General features: G+C 43.9%; 1 protein-coding gene across 6 annotated transcripts in view; it reads right to left on the minus strand.

Annotated features, from left to right (window-relative positions):
• TAOK3 (TAO kinase 3) overlaps positions 1-24,172 on the minus strand; it is an 87,838-nt gene that overhangs the window by 30,107 nt on the left and 33,559 nt on the right. For 2 of the 6 annotated variants that reach the window (XM_062631157.1, XM_062631155.1), the window contains exons 2-11: positions 17,431-17,533; positions 16,390-16,600; positions 13,408-13,479; positions 12,397-12,498; positions 11,891-11,936; positions 10,884-10,980; positions 7,926-8,039; positions 6,475-6,566; positions 4,391-4,484; positions 2,862-2,943 (exon numbers count right to left, since the gene is read on the minus strand). In XM_062631157.1, the coding sequence (XP_062487141.1) occupies positions 2,862-2,943; positions 4,391-4,484; positions 6,475-6,566; positions 7,926-8,039; positions 10,884-10,980; positions 11,891-11,936; positions 12,397-12,498; positions 13,408-13,479; positions 16,390-16,509 (819 nt within the window). In that variant the 5' untranslated portion in view covers positions 16,510-16,600; positions 17,431-17,533. Of the gene's footprint in view, positions 1-2,861; positions 2,944-3,778; positions 3,933-4,390; positions 4,485-6,474; positions 6,567-7,925; positions 8,040-10,883; positions 10,981-11,890; positions 11,937-12,396; positions 12,501-13,407; positions 13,480-16,389; positions 16,601-17,430; positions 17,534-24,172 lie in introns of those variants that run through there. The other 4 variants (XM_062631156.1, XM_062631158.1, XM_062631159.1 and 1 more) reach the window with 4 other exon arrangements.

Below are 24,172 nucleotides of genomic sequence, written 5' to 3' on the forward strand. Positions count from 1 at the left end.
CCAGCCTTTACCTGGAGAGTGAAGGCCTGAGTGTTAAATATTCCCTGTGGTCCAGGCTTAAAGCAAGGACAGAAGCAAGCGCACAGCTAGCTGTTCAGTAAAGAGCGCAGGGCTTCGAGTTCTCTCCTCAAGAGCCTCAGAAACATCCATGAAAATGCATTTTACTGAGCTGAAAGAGCAACAAGAGAAGCCATAAAACAAAGGCTGAACGGTAGCCTTAGAACAGAAATCAGCATGAAAAGGCTGTCAGGCAGACACTGAGCAGCAGTCTAACCTACTGTGGAAATGAAGCGAAACGCCCGATGGAAGCAGCAATTCTCTGCTCAGACGTTTAAGGCAACTCTGACTCCTGTTTGGCTGGTGTGGAACAGCAGCGTGCCATGCAGCAAGCAGAGGAATAGCAGGACCACTCATCCATTATAAAGAAAGGATATACTTAAAGCCTGATGGAAAAGGGGCTGGATGGGATTTCACACATCCCCACCTTCTCACGGAAGGCAGCTCCTCAATTTCCCTAACACAGCTCCTATACTTCATGGCAGGGGGTTGGAACTGGACGATCTTAAGATCCTTTTCAACCCAAACCATTCTGATTCTCTGATTCTCAGGTAAACTGAAACCAAATGACTTCAACTGGGTCTTGTTCATGATCCACTGACAAAGCTTTGGCACTCCCAGCACAGGTCCCCCTCCTACACGCTCTTGGCTATTATGAACCCGTACAAGGCACTTTCCAAAACCACACAGTTACTGTCAAACCAAATCCTAATTAATTTGGTTCAGTATAGAACCTATTAATGGGATATAAACAACTCTTGCTTATGGTGGTTTGATTAGGGGAAGATGTTAACCTGGACCTAAACTGTTAGTGCTACTTTTAACAGATACATATGATATATGAATAGAGAACAGAAGCAAGCATGTTACAGGATGTTAATGAATCAAGAGGAATTGCTCAAAATGCATCTAGGACAAAAAAAAAAAAATCATTGGAAAATGGAGACCAGAAACACAGATGAAAATGCAATGCTACATGACCACAAAGAAGCTTAAAGAGTGTGAAGCCTGCAAACACACAATGCAAAAAGATAGATGCAGAGGATGTTTGGTAAGTAGTAATATGAGGAGGGATCTACAGTTGGCACTAACCAACAAATCAGTCAGGACTTGGGCACCAGACAGCAATCAAAAGAACACAGCATCAGAACCTCCTCCTGTAACACCACAGAGCAGAGCCAGCCTGTCCCAGCTCACTAGCTGCATAGTAGTGCCAGAAGCACCCATGTAGCCACATGAACTATAGACACCCCCCCCCCCCACTAAACCAAAAAGTGCATCAGAAGGGGCCAAATGAATGATTTACAAAAACAGAGCAAAGCTGAACCGAGAATCATTAAAAGATACATACTCAAAAGGTATGAATAAAGAATTCATCAGCATTACTAGAGAAAAGGGCCAAGACAACCTTCCTGAACATCACCTGTGTCTGTCAAAAGAGAACCCTATAAAAAGCCCCCCAAAGACAGGACAGGGCAGTTCAGAACACCCCACACAGCACAATCCTGCATTGCCAGGAGATAAACTTAACTCATCCAGTCTCTTCCCATCTCTAATACCCACGTTCCTTTAAATAATCAGCCACTATCTGTAAATCCTTATTAAGAGCCCAATCCTCTCTTCATGTGGAACACAGTGCTCCAAGTACTACCAGCTCTGCAGAAGAGCTGCTATTGCCCAGGCATCCTGTGAAGCCTGGTTAAGTCTAGACTTTAAGCAGCAATTAAAAGGACTTTTTAGGTTTTCTATCACTTCCACACAGAAAGCTTGTAGTACATTACATATATAATATAATAACTCTTAATTACATATAAGCTTGGTAGCAAGCATGGCCTGTTACACAAGAGAAAAGTAACATTCTTCCTTACTGGAGAAGGTAAGCAGGGTTAAAGAATAAATAGACAGGAACATTAGCAAGTTAGTAGTTACATTACTGTACACCAAAGTGTGTAACTGCTCCAAAAGGGTCTTGGCTTTCACACAGGCTGCACCAAGTTAGTTTCCTCACTCCCTCTGCCCTGCAAATGGGGTCACCTGCAGTTTCATCCCTGATTTCTGTCTGCTTTTTCAGAGACCACATAGTGCAGCACAGTCACAACTCAGGGCACCCTATGACAGCTCAGTGTAGCAGAGAGGCTGGTCAAACCTCCTTCATCAAGGCAGGAGGAAACACACTCCTCATTCCTGCCTTCACAGAGACTACTGGCTGGAATTCACTTCTGTAGGACAGATTGAACTAACACAGCTCTGGACCTGCTTGTCCTTGGTAAGACTTTCAGGTAAAGTATGTACAGGATTGTCTTGGAAGAAAACACATTAAAAAATAAGAATCAAGATTAAATCCTTCTATCCCCTCATGCTGACAGGTCCTTCCTTCAGCCAAAACCCCCTGTTACTCACAGCAGTATCCCATATGAGGCTTGCAAGCTCTCTAACACAGGTATAAGCTCTGCAGATCTCTGGGGTGTAACAGGAGCAGTGTGTTGGGCTGCTACCCCAAGTAACTCGTCACTCAGAGTGTCTCTGTTCTACCACATAACCTACCTCTACTCTTCCCAGTAGTTTGACTCAAGCATCACCTTATAAAGACAACTGTGATTGCCCTAACAGACAAAGTCAGGAAACAAAGTTACTTCAGCCCAAAATACACTTTAGAAGACCCCAAAACTCGCTTGATTCAACTGAAAGCCAACCAACCAATCTTTCTTTTGGAAGGGGTAAGTATTTGTTCCCCATCTGTACAACGCTTTTGGCAGACAAAGAGGGTTTTTTTCCAACTTTCTGGAAAAGACATGAAAAGTTACCCGTAAGAGATCTGTGGATGATGGCCTTTCCTGAGGTATTTTCTGTAAGCAGTAATCAACAAATCCCCTAAAGGAGTCTGACCTGTAAATCAAAAAGAAACAAAACAAATAAAGGAAACAAAAGTTCTAAAGGAAAGGGCAGCTCAGGAGCTGGAACAGACACAAACTTATCAGTGCAAAGCAAAAGAAAAACCTGGACTGATTTGTCCTTAAGTTCTAGGGCAGAGAAATCAACTGGACTTCTCTAAACTCCGAGTAAGTCGATGCCATCAGTTCTCTCACCAGTTAAAGACTGTTGAAACAACCATGGATGCCCAATTATCCCCAGCCACAAACTGAAAACCAAGCAGGAACTGTGTGTACCAGTCACTGGTTTCAATTTGACTTTGACTACTTAAAAATTGATGGCACTGAAGTTGCTGGTAACTCCAGAAACACGTTTGTTACCTTAGCACTCTATTCCCTAGAAGCTTCCCACTGCTTGTAACCCTGACCCACTACAGCACCTTGCTACAACACCTAGTTTAACATGACTTTAAACCGTATACGAGGTACTATCCCAACTAGAAAGAAAACTGATGCTCTAGGTGCCACTGAACTCTGAAGGAGCATAAAAGGCACCCTTCTTATTCCCTGTGCTCTCAAAGCCACAGAGAGCAAACAGGTGACTCTAAGCAAACTTGCAATCAAGAGTATGATTCTCACATTGTATTCACAAGATGCCTCTACTCTGCACTGCAAATTCTGCACAGAACATGGGTGCTGATGTGAGACCAGGTTGTTTGACTCTTGAAGAATGGACAAAACAGAGATGATGAAATAAGGAAACTGAAGCAGAGTGGGTCTGAGAAAATGATTAGCAATGAAATAATTATGCTGCTTCACTGCCTAGCAGTGTAACTGGGGGAACTCCACACCTCGTCAGGAGCTATTGCTTCAAGCCACGTGCAGACTCTGCCAAGCATCACTCCATAGTTACATTCCCCTCTTGGGCACAGAGAACAGGAATCAGGGAACCCCTTTGCTCCCACACAATAACAAAGCATTCTTGTACCATTCTGGACCAAGCCTGTAGCATGGGGAGCATTTACTGGCCACAGAGCTCTGATGACTTTTGAAGTCACTCACTGAAAAAAAAGAAAGAAATCTAATTACCTCTATAATCTGCATCCCTCTTCCCTTCTCTCCACATTTCAGCTGCACCACAATGCTAATAATTCTGTCAGGGATCTTGTGCAGCTGCGAACTTTGCTGATGCTGAGCTACAGCGGGTTTAATGCATCCAAGAAGACTGTAATTCCTACAGCATCTACAGCCCCATAATTAACACCTCCACACATTTAGATTGTAGCATAGCCAAAGTGACAGAAGGTCAAAATTGAACCTGCCTACACAGGAGCATTTCTGAGAACACAGTCAAATCACTACCCTGCAACAAACACTTTTCTTGTCAGACTTTAATCATGCAGAATGTCACAGAGCTTTTTCAGGGAAGTAAAACAAAGAATATCTGGTAATAGCTCTCTTACCATTCATTTGACTGTAACGTAGGGGAATCGTTCTGGGCTATATGATATAAGGCACTCATTGCATTCATGTTGAAAAGTGGAGGCTTCCTTTCAGCTGGAAAGAGAAGAGAAAGGTGTGATAAGGCAGTCTGGAAAGAAAAGGAGAAAGATATGGAAGTATGAGCAGGGTATCACTGCTAAATCAATGAGTAGTTCATTACTGTTGTCATCACATTTAAGCTAATTATTTTAATACTCTAGGTTAGACCAGGACAACCACTCCAGGAAAGCTGCTATTCACTTGAAGAGGGGATGATGAAATCCAAAGAGAACAGGATGTAAATTGTAGAGGAAAAGTTTCCAGTAAATTTTACCTTAACTGCAACGTTTTGCACCTGAGCTGCTGTGGTAAATTCAGCAGAAGCTGACTAGAACAGAGCTTAGACACACAGCACATCAGGGCTAGAAAATGTACGTATTAATCCCTCTGGATCTCTGGTGCGCTGCTGTAGCATCTGAATTAAGAGCAAGAGCAGCTGCCTGTTTTATTTGGCGTTGGCAGTCACCTGCACGTGGGGCAGTTTGCCAGATGTGTCATCCACTCTCCCTAACTAAACTTCTTCCTAGTCCTTCCACATCCCTACCAGCCCCTGACCTTGCAGGGGTGCAGCAGAGCTCACACAGAAATGGGGAAGGGTAGGTTTTCCCCATCTAAGCTCAGTCATGCCCATCAGCCAACGACACCAGGACTTCTAAGGTCACGTCAGGCCAGAGCAATCACTTGTCCTTGACCTGCAGCACGCATGCAAACCACCACATTTCCTTTTCTTTAAACACTACTTTTGGCTACACAAGAAATTAAGACATCAGCATTGAAAGAAAGCCAAGTGGTGCTCAGTAAGACATTTCCTCCCACTGCTACCTGACCCCATATTCAGATTTGGACTCACGCAAAGGCAAAGTTTAAAGCTCTTTCAAAAGAAGAAGTTTAATACTTCTCAAAAGGGTAATATTAAAAAGCAAACCCCTCAACTATGTAAAATGGCTTTGAGGTTCTTGAGGGAAAAGAGCCATTGGACTTCTGCTATCAAGACTCAGTGCCTACATAGGGTAGTGTAGTATCTGTTCTACTACTGTGATTTACTCCTTGAGAGGCTGTAACACACCTGAAACACACACACACACACACACACACAAATAAACATCATGTGGAAGAACAGAGGTTTAAAACTTCTGATTTTGGTATTCTTTAGATCAAAGTACAGACTGTGGCAGCAAGGCACTAGTGCTGGCACATAAAACAACACTGGAAGTTAGTACTCATCTGCACCGTTACCATATCCATATTGGAGTCAACAATCTGTATGTTCCCCTCTTTGTTATATGTATTTCTGCTGCTTAAACCTTTATAAATAACATTTTTGGTGCACTTGCCCTCACAATAAGTTCTTGCTGTACTGCTGCTAAGTATAATCCATATCAAACCTATTTCTGAATATAATCTACTCAGCACATGCAATGTCAACAGTCAAATTGAAAATGCACACATGTGCTCTCTATACCTGCTATTCACATCTGCATCTGCTTCAGGTTGTGTCTACCACTTGCCCTTTGCACTGCTCTTCTTCTCATGTAAAGAACCTGCTCACATTGATTCATGTCACAAACTTTCAGCTGAGATGGAAGATTTTTGGTTTCAGAGAGTGGGGAAGTAAAAGGAATTGAAAAATCAATGTAGGGCCCTTGTGACACACAAGTCTTAGGACACCAGTGCCCTTGACACAACAGCTGGAACATCCTTCTCCAAATCCAGCTTGGAAAATACAGACCACAGCTTCCTCTCATACAAGACTAGAATCCTCTAGTTTTTCCGGGAAAAACTAATCACACCAGATAACATTAAAACACAGCAGCAGTGGCTTGCTCATGATTTGCCAGTGAGTAAAAGATTTAACTCAACTGTCAGTGCTTCCCAAGTCAGGCTTTATGAAGAAAAAACAAAACAAACTTATGAGGAATAAGAATCTTCAGGCTTTTCAGGATTCCTAACCAATACAGCAGACAGTGAATTATCCAAGTATTAACTTTGCCAAGTATTTACTCACCTAACTCAATACATGTGATCCCAAGAGACCAGACATCCACCTTTCCATCGTACTGTCCCTCATCCATCGCAAGGATCACCTCTGGTGCCATCCTACCAAGCACAGAGCAAAACATGGGGGTTAGGGGTTACAAACTGTGAGTCCCAGCACATAACTTCAAATGAGATGGTTTCATCATCTTCAGCAGAACTTAAAGAGCCAGCAGGGAGCTGAGTAAAGCCATGATGAAATGGAACAAGGCTTGCCTGCACTAGCATCTCTTTCAAGAGGCAGTTTAAGAAAGGAAAGTAAGAGGCTAGCCTGACCATCTTGGGGTTAGCACATGCTGGCACATGGGAGACCCAGACCAATTTCAAAGGCATTGTACCTGCAGGCAGACAGCAAGGGCAGGGAGAGTCCTAAAGGCATCACACGTACTCTCACCAGAGATGGTGGGTTTTCCATTGGCACACCAGGAGAATTTTCCAGCAGATATATGCAGCCTGTAAGTGTAGCTATGAAAGGAACAGGGAAATCTGGAACAGTGGGGAAATACAGTGGTCCAGGATAATGGGATGGAGGGGAGAGGAAGGCAGGAAGAAGCAGGGGGCCCAGGGTGCAAAAATACAGCCTCTTCACTTTTACTCTTCAACAGTGAAGGAGGCTTCCTGCCAAATGGGCTTGTTCAGAGCTCAGGCCATTGGTGACCTCTCATCAATGCCCAGGGCATCTGCCACAAAATAAATGGAGCATAAAGCTATGCTGGTCCACTATGTGAGGAATGCCAAGCAACTGCAGTGACCCTTGAGCAAGTTTCTTCCAAACACAATTTAAGTATTATTGCTCTCTGCAGCTACCTGACAGGATGTTGTAGTGAGGTGGGGGTCAGTCCCTTCTCCCAAGTAATAAGGAATAGGACAAGAGGAAACGGCCTCAAACTGCACAGGGGAGGTTTAGACTGGAGATGAGGAACAATTCCTTCCCCAAAGGGTGTTCAGGCATTGGAACAGGCTGCCCAGGGCAGGGCTGCAGTCACTGTCCACACCATGTAGACGAGGCCTTCAGTGCCATGGGTTAGTGGTGGCCTGCCAGTGCTGGCAAATGGTTGGACTTGATCTTAAAGGTCTTTCCCAACCCAGCTGATTCTATGATTCTAAGTAGATCCAGTGTGCCAGATTAACAGGATTCCCTTTCTCCGTGTCGTAGTTTCATTACCTACGGTACGTGTTAGTATTTTTTAAGCCCATGGCATTATACCAGTCAAAACAATAACTGGTGCCATTCCAAAGTGCTGCACAGCCTCTACTTACGGTCCCTGAGGAAGAACATTCTTCCTGAAGAGCTGGACATAGGGATTTTAAGAAATCTGCTTGTTAATAAAGTTTTGATGCCAGGTACGATTTTCAGGTTGGAAAAGGCTGGAAATGGGAGAGTGGTCTGGTAAAGGAGTGAAGTACTGAAGGCTGACTCACCAGTAAGGCGTTCCCACAAAAGAATTGGCAGGGGAGACTATAGATGCAGACCCAAAATCAGCTAGTTTCACTTGACCTGGTTCTGTTAGAAGAATATTTCCAGCTTTAATATCCCTTTAAAAGACAAAAAGGGGAAAGTATACTTCTGGTTACAGTAAAGTCAAAGATTTTCAATCCCAGAGAAACCCATTGATTTCTTCTCAATCCTAAGAACATTCAGACGTCTAATATTACAGAAAGCTGGAGAAATCAGATACATGGGATCTGGGGAATGGAAGCCTGGCTGTACCCAAGAAGGGCAGAAGGAAGAGATGAACCATGGTTGCAAGGTTGAAGCTTCAACCTGGGATCCAGGAGAGCTGTATCCTAATCCCCAGCTGTGATCCCCCCTTAAACAACAAGCACCAGAGGTTGTTTTCATCTTTCAAATGATGCGTGAGCGTTCCTAGAGCTCTCAGGCAATTCCCACCTTTCAGAGATCAACAGGAATGACACTACTAAAATACAAAAGGCACAACACATTCTGCACCCGAAGTTTGTCAATTCCTGCAGTGAGTGAGATAATTCCAAATTAGCTGCCCATGGAATGCTGAGAACTGTTAACTCATCACTTCCAAGGCACTTGGCAATGACCCTGTTCAAGGTCTGAGACAAACTTGTCAGTGATATCCCAAACATCTGACACAGAAAAATGAGTGCTTAAAGGAATTCAAGTTACCTACACGCTGCCAGCTGAAATCACAGTATAGTGATAGCTCCTTATAATCCTGATACAGCACTTCAATACCAAAGGGACAACTGCACATGAGGTACACCACAGATGTCTTTACATGGGGAAAGATATCGGCTTTTGCAAAAGGAGACCCTCACCACAGGGACAGACATGTACTCGCAGTACTGCAGCAGCACAGCCAGAGTAAGAACCTCTAGTCCTTCATTCCCATTCAAAACTAGCATTAAGGAATTATTGCTACTCAAATACATCCTGACATGTCTTCATGTTTTGGGTCTGTGCATCTGCCAGTTCTGCTGGAGGACAAGAGCTAAAGGTGTCTTGTATATGCAAGACTGAACACCTCAAAAGTACAGAAGACACAGCACTGGCATCCCCTTTGCTACCATCTCCACTGCACAGCAACCTACAAAGGACTCGGCAGCCACGTTAGGTATCAGCAAACACACACTTGTGAACTTTGCTTTTGTCTTGTGCCTGCAATTAAACATAACATAACCTCATCCTTTGCCATCCCACAGCGTAACGTTAGAGCTAACTGAGCTCAGGAGAGCTGAGAGCCTTGCTCTGTCGTGCATCTCCACAAGGTGTCCCTCCATTCCAGGTCCTCGTTTCGCATTCCTTGCTGTGGGGCAGGGAGACCAAAGCTGTCCCAGCCGCCAGCTTTGAGCCCTTCTCATTCAACTTTACTTTTCTGAGTGCTGCTGGACCTTGTCCTTGTAGCTGCACCCACCAGCGCAGCTGAGCAAACCAGGAAGCTAGAAAAGGGCTCTCTCACCTCTCCTTTTTAAGGCATAACTTCTACCAGGAAACTAGGAATCTCTCAATGGTCCTCTTTTCCTAAAAGAGAGGACTTGCCATCCCATTTCACAAGTTAAAAGGCAGGAAACCCCTTGAAAGGAAAGTCGCTACATGGGAAAGATGTGCTTAGTGCTTCTAGCAGTGACTGTCCTTATGCTGCAAGCAGCAATAGCGAAGTAACTTGTTCCAGTTTGAAAGAGAAAGAGCCAGCTCTGTTTCCAGTATGCAGTAAGCATGCTTCTGAACAGCTCATACAGAACAGCTAGTGTTCAGGATGTGAAACAGCTGAATTTACAACACATGTCCGAAAGTCCTAATGAGCATCGAGAAAAAACAATTCTCAGTGTCCATACAGGGAGTCATTTCCTATAAATAACAATTCAATGCACTCTGAAAGCATGAAAAATATTCCAGAACAGGTACTTTCAAGCTCAAATAAGAGCATGTATTGCAAAGGGCTGCTCAAAAATCATCTTATTTTACTTTTATAAATTGGCATTTGTATTTCAATTAGTGTTTCACTTAAAAATGATTTCCTAACCACGTGTAGATATGCCCCAAATAGTTATTCTAACAAGGGACAAACAATTTGTGTCTCTCGAAATCCCTCCCCTCAGCCTCAGATATACCAGTTCTCTGGCTCAGGCTTGCCTATAGAGGCCTTTAGCCCCATGAATTAGTCTCAAGTTGCCTCATTGTGTTGACTCCCCACTCATTACACTAACCTGGTGCTCAGGCATTTCACAAGGCCCTGACATACCAAATTAGACAGAAACCCAAACAAGCCAAAGACAAACTAACAAACCCCATAAAATGACAAGGTACCGCATTACTGACATAGCAGTCAAAAAAAATACAGCTAAACTCCTGAAAAACACCCCCTTATGAAAGACAAATGAGGGAACTGCCTCCATGAGCAGGCTCCTATACGAATCTTCTACCTGTGTGCTCCAATTTCTCCCACGGAGGTTTTACTCCTTATGCTTTCATTGACTGATTTCTAAAAGCATCAAATTTTACTTACTCCCATGTAAAGCTTCTCACAATGTCTAGTTTTGAGACCAGACCAGCTTTATCACTCCTCTTTATTTGGCAAATTGAGGGGGATATTTTCCTGCCAGTGTTTGCTGCCATGATTCAGGTATATTCTTTGTTCCTAGTGTCTGCAGAGAAAAACTGCTAACATGGAAGAGAACTCAGCACAAGATATAGCCACATGGAGTTACTGAAACAAACACAGCCACGCTCCTTAACAACAGCTTTTAGCTCCACATCTACCCTACCATTAGGAGTACTGACTTGTCTATTAGAGAAACTTTAGATAGAACAACCTTTACCAAAGTTGCTTAAACACAGCAGAGCAATTTGCAGACTCCAGAGGGGAAGATGGAAGGACATGGAGCAGCACCAAGCTCTAGGCTCACCTATGGATCTTGCAATGAGAGTGCAGGTAGGCCAGCCCCTGCAAGGCACCATGGGTGATGGCAGCAATCTCCACTTCCTGAAGTGGTTTCTTGTGAACTAGGGGGAAAAAGATTAAGAAAAGTCATAAGTAGGAGTGATCTTTTATTGAGAAAGTGCTTTTAAAGAGAAGAAACCCTGCCAAGTTTGCAGCTGGAGGTGAGCATCATCACCAGACTAGTTTCCTGATGGCCATTAGTTCAAGTCTATCACAGCCTGTGTATTTCACAGCATAGGAAACCAAGGTTTTCTTCACATTCCTGCTAGGGCCAACTGTTAATACCAGGAGGTATGGCTAAGTGCAGCTTGCCAATGTATCTGAAATGCTCATTTGATGCTTAGAAAGGAAAGCTTCCTGCTGGCTTCCCCCCAGTAGCCAAAAAACCAGAAAAATGAGGAACACCAGCTATAAAAGAGATGCCCCAAAGCTTCCATATATGCCTAAATATGACCGGCATGTGTCTTTGGCTGACCACATCTTTGATACAAAATATATGGCTCACAAAGAGGACCAGTTTGGCTTAGATTCCCTGCTCCTCTGCAGGTGCTGCTGTTCTAGTTTTGAGGTCGTATCAGTTTCTTGTTCCATAAACCCATCTGTAATTATTCCTCCAAACTGCAAGGCAAGGACAAAAGTGATCTCTGCAGGTTTTTGTTATGGGTATTCAGAAAACAGCCAGCCTGGTTCAGTCATCTCGAAGGCACAGATTACAGGAACACAGCTATATACATTCACACCTTCATTTTACAACACATAAATGTGCGTGCCAACTATACGTAGCACTGGCCTCCTGAGAAAGTCTCAGCTTACCCTCAGTATCACAAACATAGGCATTCTAGCAGCAGAATGGAGTAGTGCAGACAGACTGCCTCTACCATCTGCACAATACCAGTCTGTGAGAAAACAGCCTCCCACTATACTCAGAAGGGGCACCAGCAAACAGAAAACCAAAGACTATATAAAACTTACCCTCTAGCAAATCAGAAGCTGATCCTAAACAGTACTCCATAACCAGCTGCAAGAAAAAGCATGCTTTTAAACAACAGGGTAGACACTGCCCCCCAAGCAGTTACTACCTGAGTGGTTGCCAAACAGAAGCAGCAAATCAAACCTGAAGTTGCAAGAAATGCAACAAGTGATGAACAAAATAAAAAGCTCCAAACATTCCACCTTGTAAAAACATTCTTGTAAAGGCTTAGGCACTGACAAGTTTGTGGTGAGATACTGCAAAGATGTCCCATAATACTTATTTAATCTGCAGGAACAGAGGCCTGCCTCAGAGAAGCCAGGATTTATTCCCATATCCTAAATATCTACTCCCTTTCAATTCCCTGGAAGATTCTTCAGATGAAAGGGACTACAGGCAGCATGGGATGCCTACTGCTGCATGCAAAAACCACTGTGTCTGCTGAGTATCTGATTGCTGTTCTGTCCATTTCCTGCTCATGAAGACCTCCAAATGCCACATCACTCACCCATGCTGTATGCTCCTTCAGGTAACAGCCCTTATACTCTATGGTGTTGGGGTGCTTCAACTGCTGTAGAAACTTGACTTCTTTGATGATATCCTGCCATTTCTAGTAAAACAGAAAGGCAGAAAGATATAAATACATTCTCTGCTTAACCCCTTACATACTCATACACTACACACTGTAGTACAGTCTGAAAAGCAGCCATAAAACTATTTGACAATGTGAAGATAGTAAGAGTCAGAGCTGCAAAAGCACAAGCATACATCAGTTGTCTGCATCCTTATGGTACTCTTTCACTCCCTCTATTCTCTTCCTTCTATAGCACAGCACAAAGCCACTGACAGTCTTGAGAGGATGAGTACTATACTTTCAAGTAATGGCTTAATGGAAGACATTTCATGATATATACAGTGGCTTCAAAGAAAAATGATGCTGGGTGAAGCAAGAGAGCTCAGGAATTACTAGAGGGTGTTAACACCTCAGCATATGTGGGAGACCAAGAGGTAAGCAAGGAAAAATGAATTTAAACATCCCTGTTTGCTCTTAAGAAACACATTCTCCACTGCATGCCAACACAGTCTGACTGAACAAGGGCAATCCAACACAAAAATAAGGGGAGCATCTAACAAGCAACAGCTGAAGTGAGCCTGATATTCTGAATACAAGGTCTATGCAACTTTAGATCATAGATCCTGAAATGCGTTTCAAGTCAGCTGAACATTTCAGCTGGAGAGTTGTGGCTATGGTTCCAGCAGCTCTTAATGCACTCAGTAATGAAATTATTACTGCATAAACCATCATAGCAGCATTCTGAATTCCCATTCCCTGCCTTAAACTGTCAAAATCTGCATCAACTCATTTCCCCCCCATGCTTTCTACAGAAGAGAGCAACACTCCCACATTAAAATGCTGTCCTGCCATGGTCACAGGAAATGCACAGCTAATCCCAATGTTCAGATTTACATGATGGTTACAACAGCTTCTGCATTCAGAATTATCTTTATTCCTCTTTACCTCATTTGTCTGCTTTCCACTGTAGGACATCTTCTTGACTGCCACCACCTCGTTCGTGTGGGAATTTGTAGCCTGGAAAAGGGAGAAAGAAACACATTGAAAGGACTTTCTTTTTTGTCCTCCCCATGGAGCGAGCTGTGCCTTGGCAACTGCATGCTGTTTGCATCCCCACTTCAGAGACATCTTCCTTGCCATAAGATTCAGCAGCCAGCTATTAGGACACTTTTCCCTGACTTTACCCATCTGTCCATACCTACTGCTCCTCCCTCAGCCCTCACTGCACTTGCTACCTCTCTATTGACACCCAAACCAAGGCCCAATATTGCACCTCCTGAGAACATGCAAAACACAGTTTATTGGAACTGCAATAAGTACAGTTTTAGATAAACCTTTGGGAAAGTGATTTCCAAAGAAATAAATGAAGTGGTGTATCAAAATCTCTACCATTTCATCCAAAACCCTCATACAACACTGATATTCTTAAACAGCTATTTGACTTCTCAGTTTCAAGAGGATGCCTCATTATGGGATTTATCTCAGTTCGAAGAAGCAACTTTCCTTTCACCAGCTCTCAGTTTTGCAATGAATATGCCTCTACCATCACACTTTTCTACAGCCTGGATGATACACGGATGGTGACAGGAAGCTGAAAAGTCAGTTTTAGAATGAGCTCTACTAGCTTGGATAGGCACTGCCCTCGTTTCTGCATGTTAGGGACAGAAAGCTTGAAGGTTTTAGTCTTTAAAGAGCTGCTGAAAACCCTGTACCTCCAACCTGTCACCATACTGGGGACAAAAAGTTAGTGACAGTTAAAAGCTTAGAATACAACAGAAGCTAAATGTGGTAAATCCTTCTTTCAGCTGCTTGAGAGGATGAGTATTGTACTTTCAAGGAATGGCTTAATGGAAGACATTTCATGAGATATACAGTGACTTCAAAGAAAAATGATGTTGGGTGAAGCAAGAGAGCTCAGGAATTACTAGAGGGTGTTAACACATTTACTCTTGGCAATGCACACTCTTCCCCACATGAGTTAGAGAAAGCTGAAAACAAGTCACTTTTGGATAAGGCAAAACCCTTCCCAACCACTCACCATCTTGATTCAGCACCTAAAAGAACAGGAGTATTTTACTCAAATAGATGAATTCATGCTGGTATTCCAAAGGAATTTCCAAGTACTTCTGGCTGTTACATGCTCTCATAGGTGTGGGTGAAGTTCCTGCTGTACCAAGTGCTTGGGATCCTCTTGGCTGAAATAACTCAAAGGGCTGTACAAGCACACTTGACAGAAACATCCACCTGCTGAAGTGCTTTTGGCCATACTTGTAGATCTTTAATGAAAAGCTTGGCAGAAAACAAGCACATTTCGCTTGCAAAACGTCCTTTCCACTGCCCTCATCTGCTTTATCACTCTTCTGTATCCCTAACATGGATATAAGTAGGCTGGCTTTGAGGAAAACTCTTTTTCTCAAGTCAAATCTGAAATTAGTTGATTTCAAGGCCAGTCAGCATCAGCTTTAAAACTCTGCAAGGACTAATGTATTCTTTTCTTAGCTCTCTGCTATGTGAGGTATTTCTTCCAAGCAAGAAAGGCAGTTCCAAACCATCTTGCCAAGCCTTGGCAATAGTACACAGGAAAACAAAACAGCTTGCAAAAATGGAGCTTACATTGAAGTTTATACTAGAATAACCATATTAATCCACAACAGCAGTGACAAGATACGCATCTATGCATCTCCTAGTGTCAATACCAATCTAAAGAGAAAGGCAACAAGATGCAGCAACAGCATAATAATCCTTGCCCTGCCTCTTTATATGCATCTGATGTTGCTTTCCCATTGTTCTGGATGATTTACAAAGCCCTGTTCCTTCAAAGGTGGTTTTTTTTTTTAACCTATTTTCCTCTTTTGATTCCAAGCACATCAGGATCCCTGTAATCTTACCACGATGATCAGAGATCGTATTCTCAGCCCCTGCCTTACATATATAAGATGCATAAGAATCAAGATGTAGGACAGGCTACAAAAGCCATTTAAAAGGAGGAAAACCAAACCAAAGGTGGACAGCATCCCTGTGTGCCAGGGAAGAGCTCTGGCCTGACCTGTAGAAAGCAGGGTAGAGCTGGAGGCCTTCCTCAGGTGAAAGAATGGATCCTGGGATAAGACACCAAAGAACAATTTACTGAATACCAAATGCTTTCTGCAACAGGAAAGAAAGTTTAAGCTTCAAACAGTGGCAAAGAGGTGTGGATGTATCACAGGAAAGTGGTGATGCATCTAATTGCTGTGTTACTACAGTAAGATTACTACAGGCTACTCTAAGCTTACTACAGTAAGATTACTACTAACTGCAATAACCATCAGGCTTGGAGGATGCAGTGCTGCAAGTGTACTGCAGGAAGCTGCAGTCTGGCTAAATGCTCTAAGGTGTTCAAGGCATGGACCAGTTAAAGCATCCAGGGAAAGGAGGAAGAGAAGCACTGGGGAATCACAAGTACTCTGCCTAACCATAGTGGCCTCTCAGTTGTAAGCTGTTGGGGGGCTGGACCTCTGACATACCTCATGCTCTTCCCCTGGAAGCATGAGGAACTTCAGAACACCAAAGGTGGCACCTTCACTACTTCACCTTTACCCTAAAACATAACTGTTTGCTTTTGGAAAACACTGCCTACTTCCTCCCTACTCCATCTAAAAACCTGCTTGCTCCTCTTATGGAGTGGATCAACATGCATTGCAAGCTCCTCAGCCTCATCCTCTTACACACGTAGTATATTTAACATTATACTTTCACCAACATGTCACTCTAACATCTAGAAGTGCCTGTCCCACTGTCATCAATCCCAACGGCAGGACACACCCCCCTCTCCTCCTGTTTAGAATCATTTCTACCGGATTACACATTAAGGAACTATATAGTTATCCTTCTAAACACACATGCACTGCTTCCTTGTTTTCCACAAAGGAGGTCAAGAACTATACTCACAAAGTAAACGGCTCCAAAGCTTCCATGTCCAATTTCATGTAAACCCACAAATATTTCTTCAGGATCATCTTTGTAGAAGAGGTCAGCTATTTCCGGGTCCTTTGGCACCCCTTTGCGCATGTTGAACAGGATCACAAACTAGTTTGTGCTTTCAATTCCCAATCAGTTTCTTCCTTCATCGACAAAGCAGTTTGTAGACAGCATTCAGCACCTGGGGAAAAAGTTCACCTTTAATCTGTTTCCTTTAGGCATGTTTCTGTTCTCATTCCTCTGACAGCAAAATCAAAGGAAACACTTTCAGGAGCAATAGAATTCACTATTGTTTCCTTCAGCTGGTTCTTTTTAATTATTAGTCCAATTTAGATAGAGAGATTAAAATGCATTCAGAGTACAACAGCTCTTTATCTCATACAGGAAGCAAGTGCTGCAGTTACACGAAAGTCCACTTGCAGACAAGAGTCTTGTTGCCATGCAAAACATCCTGTGACACGAGTTTGTTATTCTTCATGCTGGTCTCCTAATGTGTCAGTTTTCAGACTGCCACTATTGTCCCTCCTACTTTTCTCTGCTGTTTGCTTTGTTTCTCTACTCCCACTTGCCAGCTGGTGCTCGCAGAAGAGTTAACTTCTGTTCCACAGGAACACTTCACAGTCATTTGATTTCCATTTAGTCAGAGCTATAAGACAGTGTGACTGGATTGGGATGGCTCCCAGGTCACAGCACTGCTTCTGAAAGATCCTAGACTCCATCACATACAGCACATCTTTACCTCCTGGGTATCTTTCTTTAGCATAAGCATATGAGCAGGCAGCACTGAGCTGCATCTAAATGAAGGTTTTCAATGCTCATCCCCAAAATTGTATTTATTTGCAATTTTATTTTAGGAGGTTTCAGACTCTAAGTGCCATTCAGACGGCACAATCAAATCAGGGCAGAGTTCTGGCCTGCTGCTGAGACAGTCTCCTTAGCTCGGGATAAGTACCAAGCACAACCAGCTTTGGTTCCCTGGAGGTGCACAGTGCTCTGCTGGCTGGAGCGTACCTGGGTCCCTGCAGCACGAAGCATGCTCTGTGGCTCAGATTCCTCTCAGCAGCATCGTACCGTGCTCTCCCCTGTCCCTCCAGCCTCTCTGCACTCTTTTATTCTGCAAAGGAAAACAAGTACCAGAGTTTAGAGAGAGCAGTAAGTTTTACATCCTGTTGTAATACACAAAAATACTACAACTAGAAAAGACCAATTAGCAAGGTACCATTTGAAAGCAGAGTTCAAAGGAGCACTGGCTGTGAATGGCGTATTTTCAGGTGAAGCATACACTCCCAGTGCTCCGTAGCCCTTGGACTATATGTCATTCTATGACAGGAAACCAGGAAAAGAGGTTAAATGCCAAAGTTCTTTGACTTTTATACTCTTACACTTGCTGAGGCATAGGAGGAGCAGGAAAGTTTGCTCTCAGACTACACTTTTAGATTGCCTATAAGAAGGACAAACCTCACAAAGCTGAGTCTATTACTTCGCGCAGCATGTTGCACCTGAGGATGTATAAAACGGGACACAAGGCACAGCACTTGTTCTCAAACACTGTTGGATTGAACCAGGGAGAGAATGAGCAATGAAAAGGATGAAAAGGGAGGTTAATCAGTTAGCTCCATCAGCTGAGATCGGGTCTAGACTGCTCACAGCTAAGGATGCAACTCACTGCACTCACTCATTCCTACTGGTGTAAGCAAGGGACCCCTCGCAGCCAGAGCTGTCCTCTCACTGGAGTCAAGAGTTGAGATGAGCTTGCCCTCAGAGAAAAGGGGATGCAGTTACATGCAGCCACACCTACAGTAGAAATGCTTCCAAGGAAAGTACACTGCAATAGTTATATTGCCCAAACCCTGAATTCATGACAAACAGGTTAACTCAGCTCATTTATTAGGAAATAATACACGAGCAGATGCCTTCCTGCTAGTAGGCAGCATTATCAAAACCAGGCAATTTTGTCTCCTGCTCTCCACACAGGACAGTACCACTGAGCTATCCAGAAGCTATTTGAAGAGCTCCAGAAAAAGAGTCCTACACCATTAAGCTTAAAACCCCATCTCAATTCCTAACAAAAGCCAGATGAATGACACGATTATTCATCCTCAGCTGATTGGCCTCACCCAAAGGTGCTATATTTACTCCATGCCTGCAGCCAGGGGCAAAGAATGCAGCAGTTCAGGTCTGGCATTCTTCAGGGGAGTGAAAAACCCATTTGGCTTTGGAGCAATAAAACCAAACTAATGAAGAAAACAATTTATCCATCTCCAATCAAATTAACTTCTCTGCCTTAAACAAAGTCTGGGCAGCTCTAATGTTCCAGGATAAATCAGTATTTTAAATGGGAAACTAAGTGTCAATACTTAAAGGCCTTAGTAAGAATGTCTGTTAGGACAGACATATATAGTGAGGCCATATGATAAGAAGATCTTCTCAGCAGGGCTGGTGTTTCCCAGTAATGGTTATCAGGAAAACTTCGGATGGAAAGCAGCAAAAGTAACTTGAGTCCTGCTGATTTGGACATGATCACCAACCCCTCCACATGATGATGCCATAGTGCCTGCAGTGCCTCTTGGTACCAACACCAGGAATCCTTTGCTCAACCACATCAGTGTGAAATATCTCACCCCTTTGAGGCACACTGGTAAGGTCACGAGTTCTTTACACTACAATTCTCTTCTAGGTATGTGGAAGCTGAAATAAAGATGTTTAAATGAAGATGCTGTGAGGGCTGGAGCAGCTCTGCTCTGGAGCCAGGCTGAGAGAGCTGGGCTGGGTCAGCCTGGACAAGAGAAGGCTCCTGAAGGGGAGACCTTAGAGCAGCTCCAGTGCCTAAAGGGGCTGCAAGAAACCTGGAGAGGGGCTTGGGACAAGGGTCTGTAGGGACAGGCCAAGGGGAATGGCTTTAACCTGCAGAGGGTAGACTGAGCTCTTAGGCAGAAGCTCTTCCCTGTGAGGGTGCTGAGGCGCTGGCACAGGGTGCCCAGAGAAGCTGTGGCTGCCCCATCCCTGGCAGTGCTCAAGGCCAGGTTGGACACAGGGGCTTGGAGCAAGCTGCTCCAGTGGAAGGTGTCCCTGCCCGTGGCAGGGGTTGGAGCTGGAGGAGCTTTAAGATCCCTTCCAACACAAACCAGGCTGGGATTCTATGATAATGGCAGAGCACTATAGGAGTCGAATACTATTACTAGAAAAACACCTCAAGTTCAAGGTATGATCAATTCAAACAAGTTCTTTCATTCACCAAACTACTGAATTAACACATCAAGAAACAATTTCTATCAGAAGCCTGATTTCTACTCTTCATCCTTCAAAAAACACCTAAAGCAGCATTTGAGGCTCTGCATCTTCTCCAGTGAGAACAGCATTAATCCCACTGGTGGTGAGCTATGGAAGTGACGAGTGACTCCATGCGTGGATCTCGCAGAGTTGAGAGATCAGCATTTAGGTGAGGCAATGCCACTTGGAGATGCCCCAAACTGCTCACCTCGAGATGAAAGCTCTCAATCCACAATTCCTAGTGAGAAATCCCCGTCTTGGAGGAAAAAGTGTTTGTGCCCCATTTCTGAGATACTGCAAGAGGAAAACCAACCTAATTCTTGAGAGTAAATTCAGCAGCAGAAATGATACTAAGAAGAATAGTTAAAAGATTCTCTAATGAAGACTTAAAGAACATACTGTGAAAACCAGAAAGCAAATAGTTTTCTAAAGGCCTACGACTACACCAGCTGTAATTGGGAAAACACTGTCATGTTGGACACATCTGTATGGTAACATCTCAGCTTCCCAGTAATGGCACAGGCAGAGGAAAGCAAAATCCCTACTTACTTTAAAATCCAGTTTGTTATGGGAAATGCACCAGGCAACCTGTGGCCTGCCCAGCACAGAAGTGCCCAAAGCAGGAGTGAAATGCTGCACTGAACACTACCTGTGCAAGGTATGTTCTTAAACCACCACAGCAACTCTGCTGGGAGCAGTTTGCTGCGCTGCTCCCTCCTCTCCCCCTCTTCAAACACAGCAGCTCAGAAGCAAAATGCAGCCAAAGTTAAGCCCTCTTGATGGAGTGTGTTGGTTTTGCCATGGTTCTGTCCCATTGCCATCATCTCATAGTGTTTTAAAGAGTCTCAACTCTTCGTTTACTTTAAATAGCACAAAAATGTGATGCTTTGAGTGGCTGGGGCAAGAGGACAGCAGGTCTCACCATGGGAGTTTCACCAGAAAATGAGGGTAGAGAGTATGGACCAGCCATGCCTGGAAGCAGGTACAGCACAGAATGAGGAATAACACACACTAGCGATGTGTTGTGAGGACTACTCATAGACTGAGCCCTGGATAATGCTGTAACAGGTCTCACTGCTACACCAAACAAGTGTTTTTCCAACAGCTGACAGAAAAGCAAAGTCTCCTCACTCATAAGCAACCCTCACATTAATTAACAACAAATTCCTGCTTTGCCTACATAGGCTTGTATAAGAATTCTCCTGCTACCAATTAGGACCTCCATGTGCTGCATTAACAACACAGAAGAGACCTTGACCTGAATACAAAGGAAGCAACAAAACATAACTGGCAGTGCCCGTAAGAGCAGCTGGACTACTCACATTTCCAAATATCCCATGGACCTAAAGCTACATCCGTGTATAAGAAGGGAGTTATACTTGAGGAGAAGAGAGTTATACTTGAGGTGCCCAATTCTGCAGCTGCTAATGAGATGTCTTCTCAGAGCACGGCATCAGAAGACTCAAGGTATTTACTTCTTCATCAAGGTCACTAAACACCTAGGAACCTGCCCCACATCTGTAGCCCACAGCCCATTCAATACACAGGCTAAGACATTCAAATACAGGCTGAGAAAGTTGGGGCTGTTCAGCCTGGAGAAGAGAAGCTGCGTGGAGACCTCAGAGCAGCCTTCCAGTATCTGAAGGGGGGCTACAAGGATGCTGGGGAGGGACTCTTCATTAGGGACTGTAGTGATAGGACAAGGGGTGATGGGTTTAAACTGAAACAGGGGAAGTTCAGGTTAGATACAAGGAAGAAGTTCTTTGCTGTGAGGCACTGGCACAAGCTGTCCAAAGAAGGGGTAAATGCTCCATCCCTGGCAGTGTTCAAGGCCAGGTTGAACAGAGCCTTGGGTGAGATGATTTAGTGTGAGGTGTCCCTGCTCATGGCAGGGGGTTGGAACTGGATGATCTTAAGGTCCTTTCCAACCCAAACCACTCTGTGATTCTATGATTCCACACATGGCGCAGTTTCCACTCCCTACAAGCATTTCCATTTCCCTCCCATGAAGCTCAAGTGTGTGTAAAACACAGCCTAACTTGTGTCCCACAGCACTATGGGCCTGTTTCAAATGCCTACAGAAACACACAAAATTCACTGGAGTTCCTAACACCACCAGGGAGCTTCCCAAAACAAGGACCAAAGTTTTCCACTTCAAGCAGAAAAACAAACTACAGGAAGCAGGGTGGAACGGCAGCAGATTCCACTCATAGGAGGAGCGATGCGAATCACCCGTTCATTTTTAGATTGATATTCTGGGGGAATAATTTTACACCAAAATCCTTTTTTTCCAAGCACAACAAACACAGAATCCCCTTTCTTCAGTCCAGTCTCAACAAAGAAACCTGGAATACAACATTAAGAAGGAAATAATCCCATCAATTCAGCTGATAAAAGCTATCCCAAATAAGAAACCATCTGAGCTCCAAGCAGGCACATGCTCAAGTTCCACTGCAGTCCTCACAGAGGAGCTTATATTCTTTCCCATATTCTTTTGGGGGATGTGTGCGTGTGTTTTTAAGTAGCAGGAGCTTTTTCCCTTCGCTTAAGCAGCCACATCTGGCCAGCTAACATGGCTGGACACAACCCCTCCATCCAAGTGCTTCTGCAGCTACTTCCCTCCCCTGCAGACTGCAGTCCATCACTAAGGTACTCTGGCTTTTGAAGCCAGACTCTTCAACCTCTGTATTTTAAGCTTCTCTGTTAGTTCTCTGACTGCAAAGAATTACTTTTCCAGCTAGCACTATGTAGCAAAGCACCATACATGTTTTTTCCTAGTATATGAGCACTTCATTTACTTTAATGCTTAAACCAGTCAGATACACATATCTGGTATATTAATTCCAGCTACTTACAAGTTAGCTGACAGTGTTATGGTACAGCCTTTGCTCGCTCAAATTAATCGCCGATTCCAAGACACTCACAAAAGGTCTGGAAGCACTTTGGTCTGGAAGCAGCAAGTCCTCTCACGTCCCTTCTGCAATTGCTAAGAAGCAAAATGATCCAATTTGTACATAACAGAAAGGGAAGGTGACCTTCAGTAGCAGAGAAAATGGGTTTTGAGCATTTGGAAGCGCTCGGCAGAAATCAGGATCGCTCTCCCCAAGGGCACACAGCCGGGGGAGCAGGTTCAGGAATCAGGACACGGTCTGCTAGGAAAGCTGGATAACGGAGCAGGAACATAAGCACAAAAGGTGCCCAGATACATGCTTAGCAGCTGAAGCTCATCTGCTCGTTCCTCAAACCTTACCTTTTCTGCTCTGCTTTTCAAACAAGTCACCTCCCAGAACGTTTGAGTCAATCCCATGCTCCATTTTTGCTAACATTCGAGTAATATTTAATGGGTGATGGGTTTAAATCTAAACAGGGGAGGCTCAGGTTAGCTCTAAGGAAGAATACTGTGAGGGTGGTGAGGCACTGGGACAGGCTGCCCAGAGAAGTGGTGAATGCTCCATCCCTGGCAGTGGTCAAGGCCAGGCTGGACAGAGCCCTGGGCGGCCCATGGTAGAGGGGTTGGAACTGGATGATCTTAAGGCTCCTTCCAACCCAAACCAGTCTGTGGTTCCATGATATCTGGATGCAATCACAGCTCTTTGCTACCTATAACTTCTACAAAGAACTGCAAGAATGCTGTGTGCTCAGCATTCTGTTTGGAGGATCATCCCGACACAGCCCTACGTTGAGTCAGTGCTCTCCAGCATCAGGTCACGGAGTGTTAACAAATGAGATTATTCACGCTAATAAAAAGCCCTGAATCAGAGCTTTACTGACTAAGGTGATCCCTGCGCACACTGCCCCTGGGATATGAAATTCAATTAATAACTTGCAGGTCTTGCTGTAGACACACACCTTCCTTGAAGCAACTTTTTCTCCTCATTAAAAGCAGTCGTTCTAAAGGAAACGTTCCATCTATAACTCCTCTACGACCAGTATTTATGTCTCATATGGAATGCAAAGACTATAAACTTATTAAAAAACTAAAAACATAAAACCAGTGAGCTTAAAGTCAAGAAACAACTTGGTTCAGTCACAGGTAACGTTCCCACAAATATGAAGTCAAGCAGTATGCCAGGCTTCTGAAGGAATCAGTACCAGCTGCATCCCCTGGCAAAGACACACCAGCAACTTCAAGTTTAGGGATACTGTAAGACCTGGCAGAATGCAAATGCATCAAAACCATTGATACATTTTCTCCTTGCTCTCCAAAAAGACCTTATGGCTGATGTATTAAGCTCCAGTAACTGCAGAATGATGCTCAGGTACTAAAGAGATCTACCTTCACCTACAGCCAGATAACAAGTACAATTAAAGAGTTAGTTTATGTTCTTGTTTATGAGAATCCTATGGGAAAGTGTCATATACTTCCTAAGAGTAGCATTACTCCAAATTGCGCTGTGGAAATACCCTAGGAACTAAACACCACACACAGGAATCCAGCAACCACAGCACAAAGGCACACAGCAGCCTGTGCCATGAAGAGCGG

The sequence above is a fragment of the Pezoporus occidentalis genome, unplaced genomic scaffold (assembly GCF_034315485.1).
Source record: "Pezoporus occidentalis ecotype Australia unplaced genomic scaffold, CSIRO_AGI_Poc_V1 ctg37, whole genome shotgun sequence".
Classification (NCBI taxonomy): Eukaryota; Metazoa; Chordata; class Aves; order Psittaciformes; family Psittacidae; genus Pezoporus; species Pezoporus occidentalis.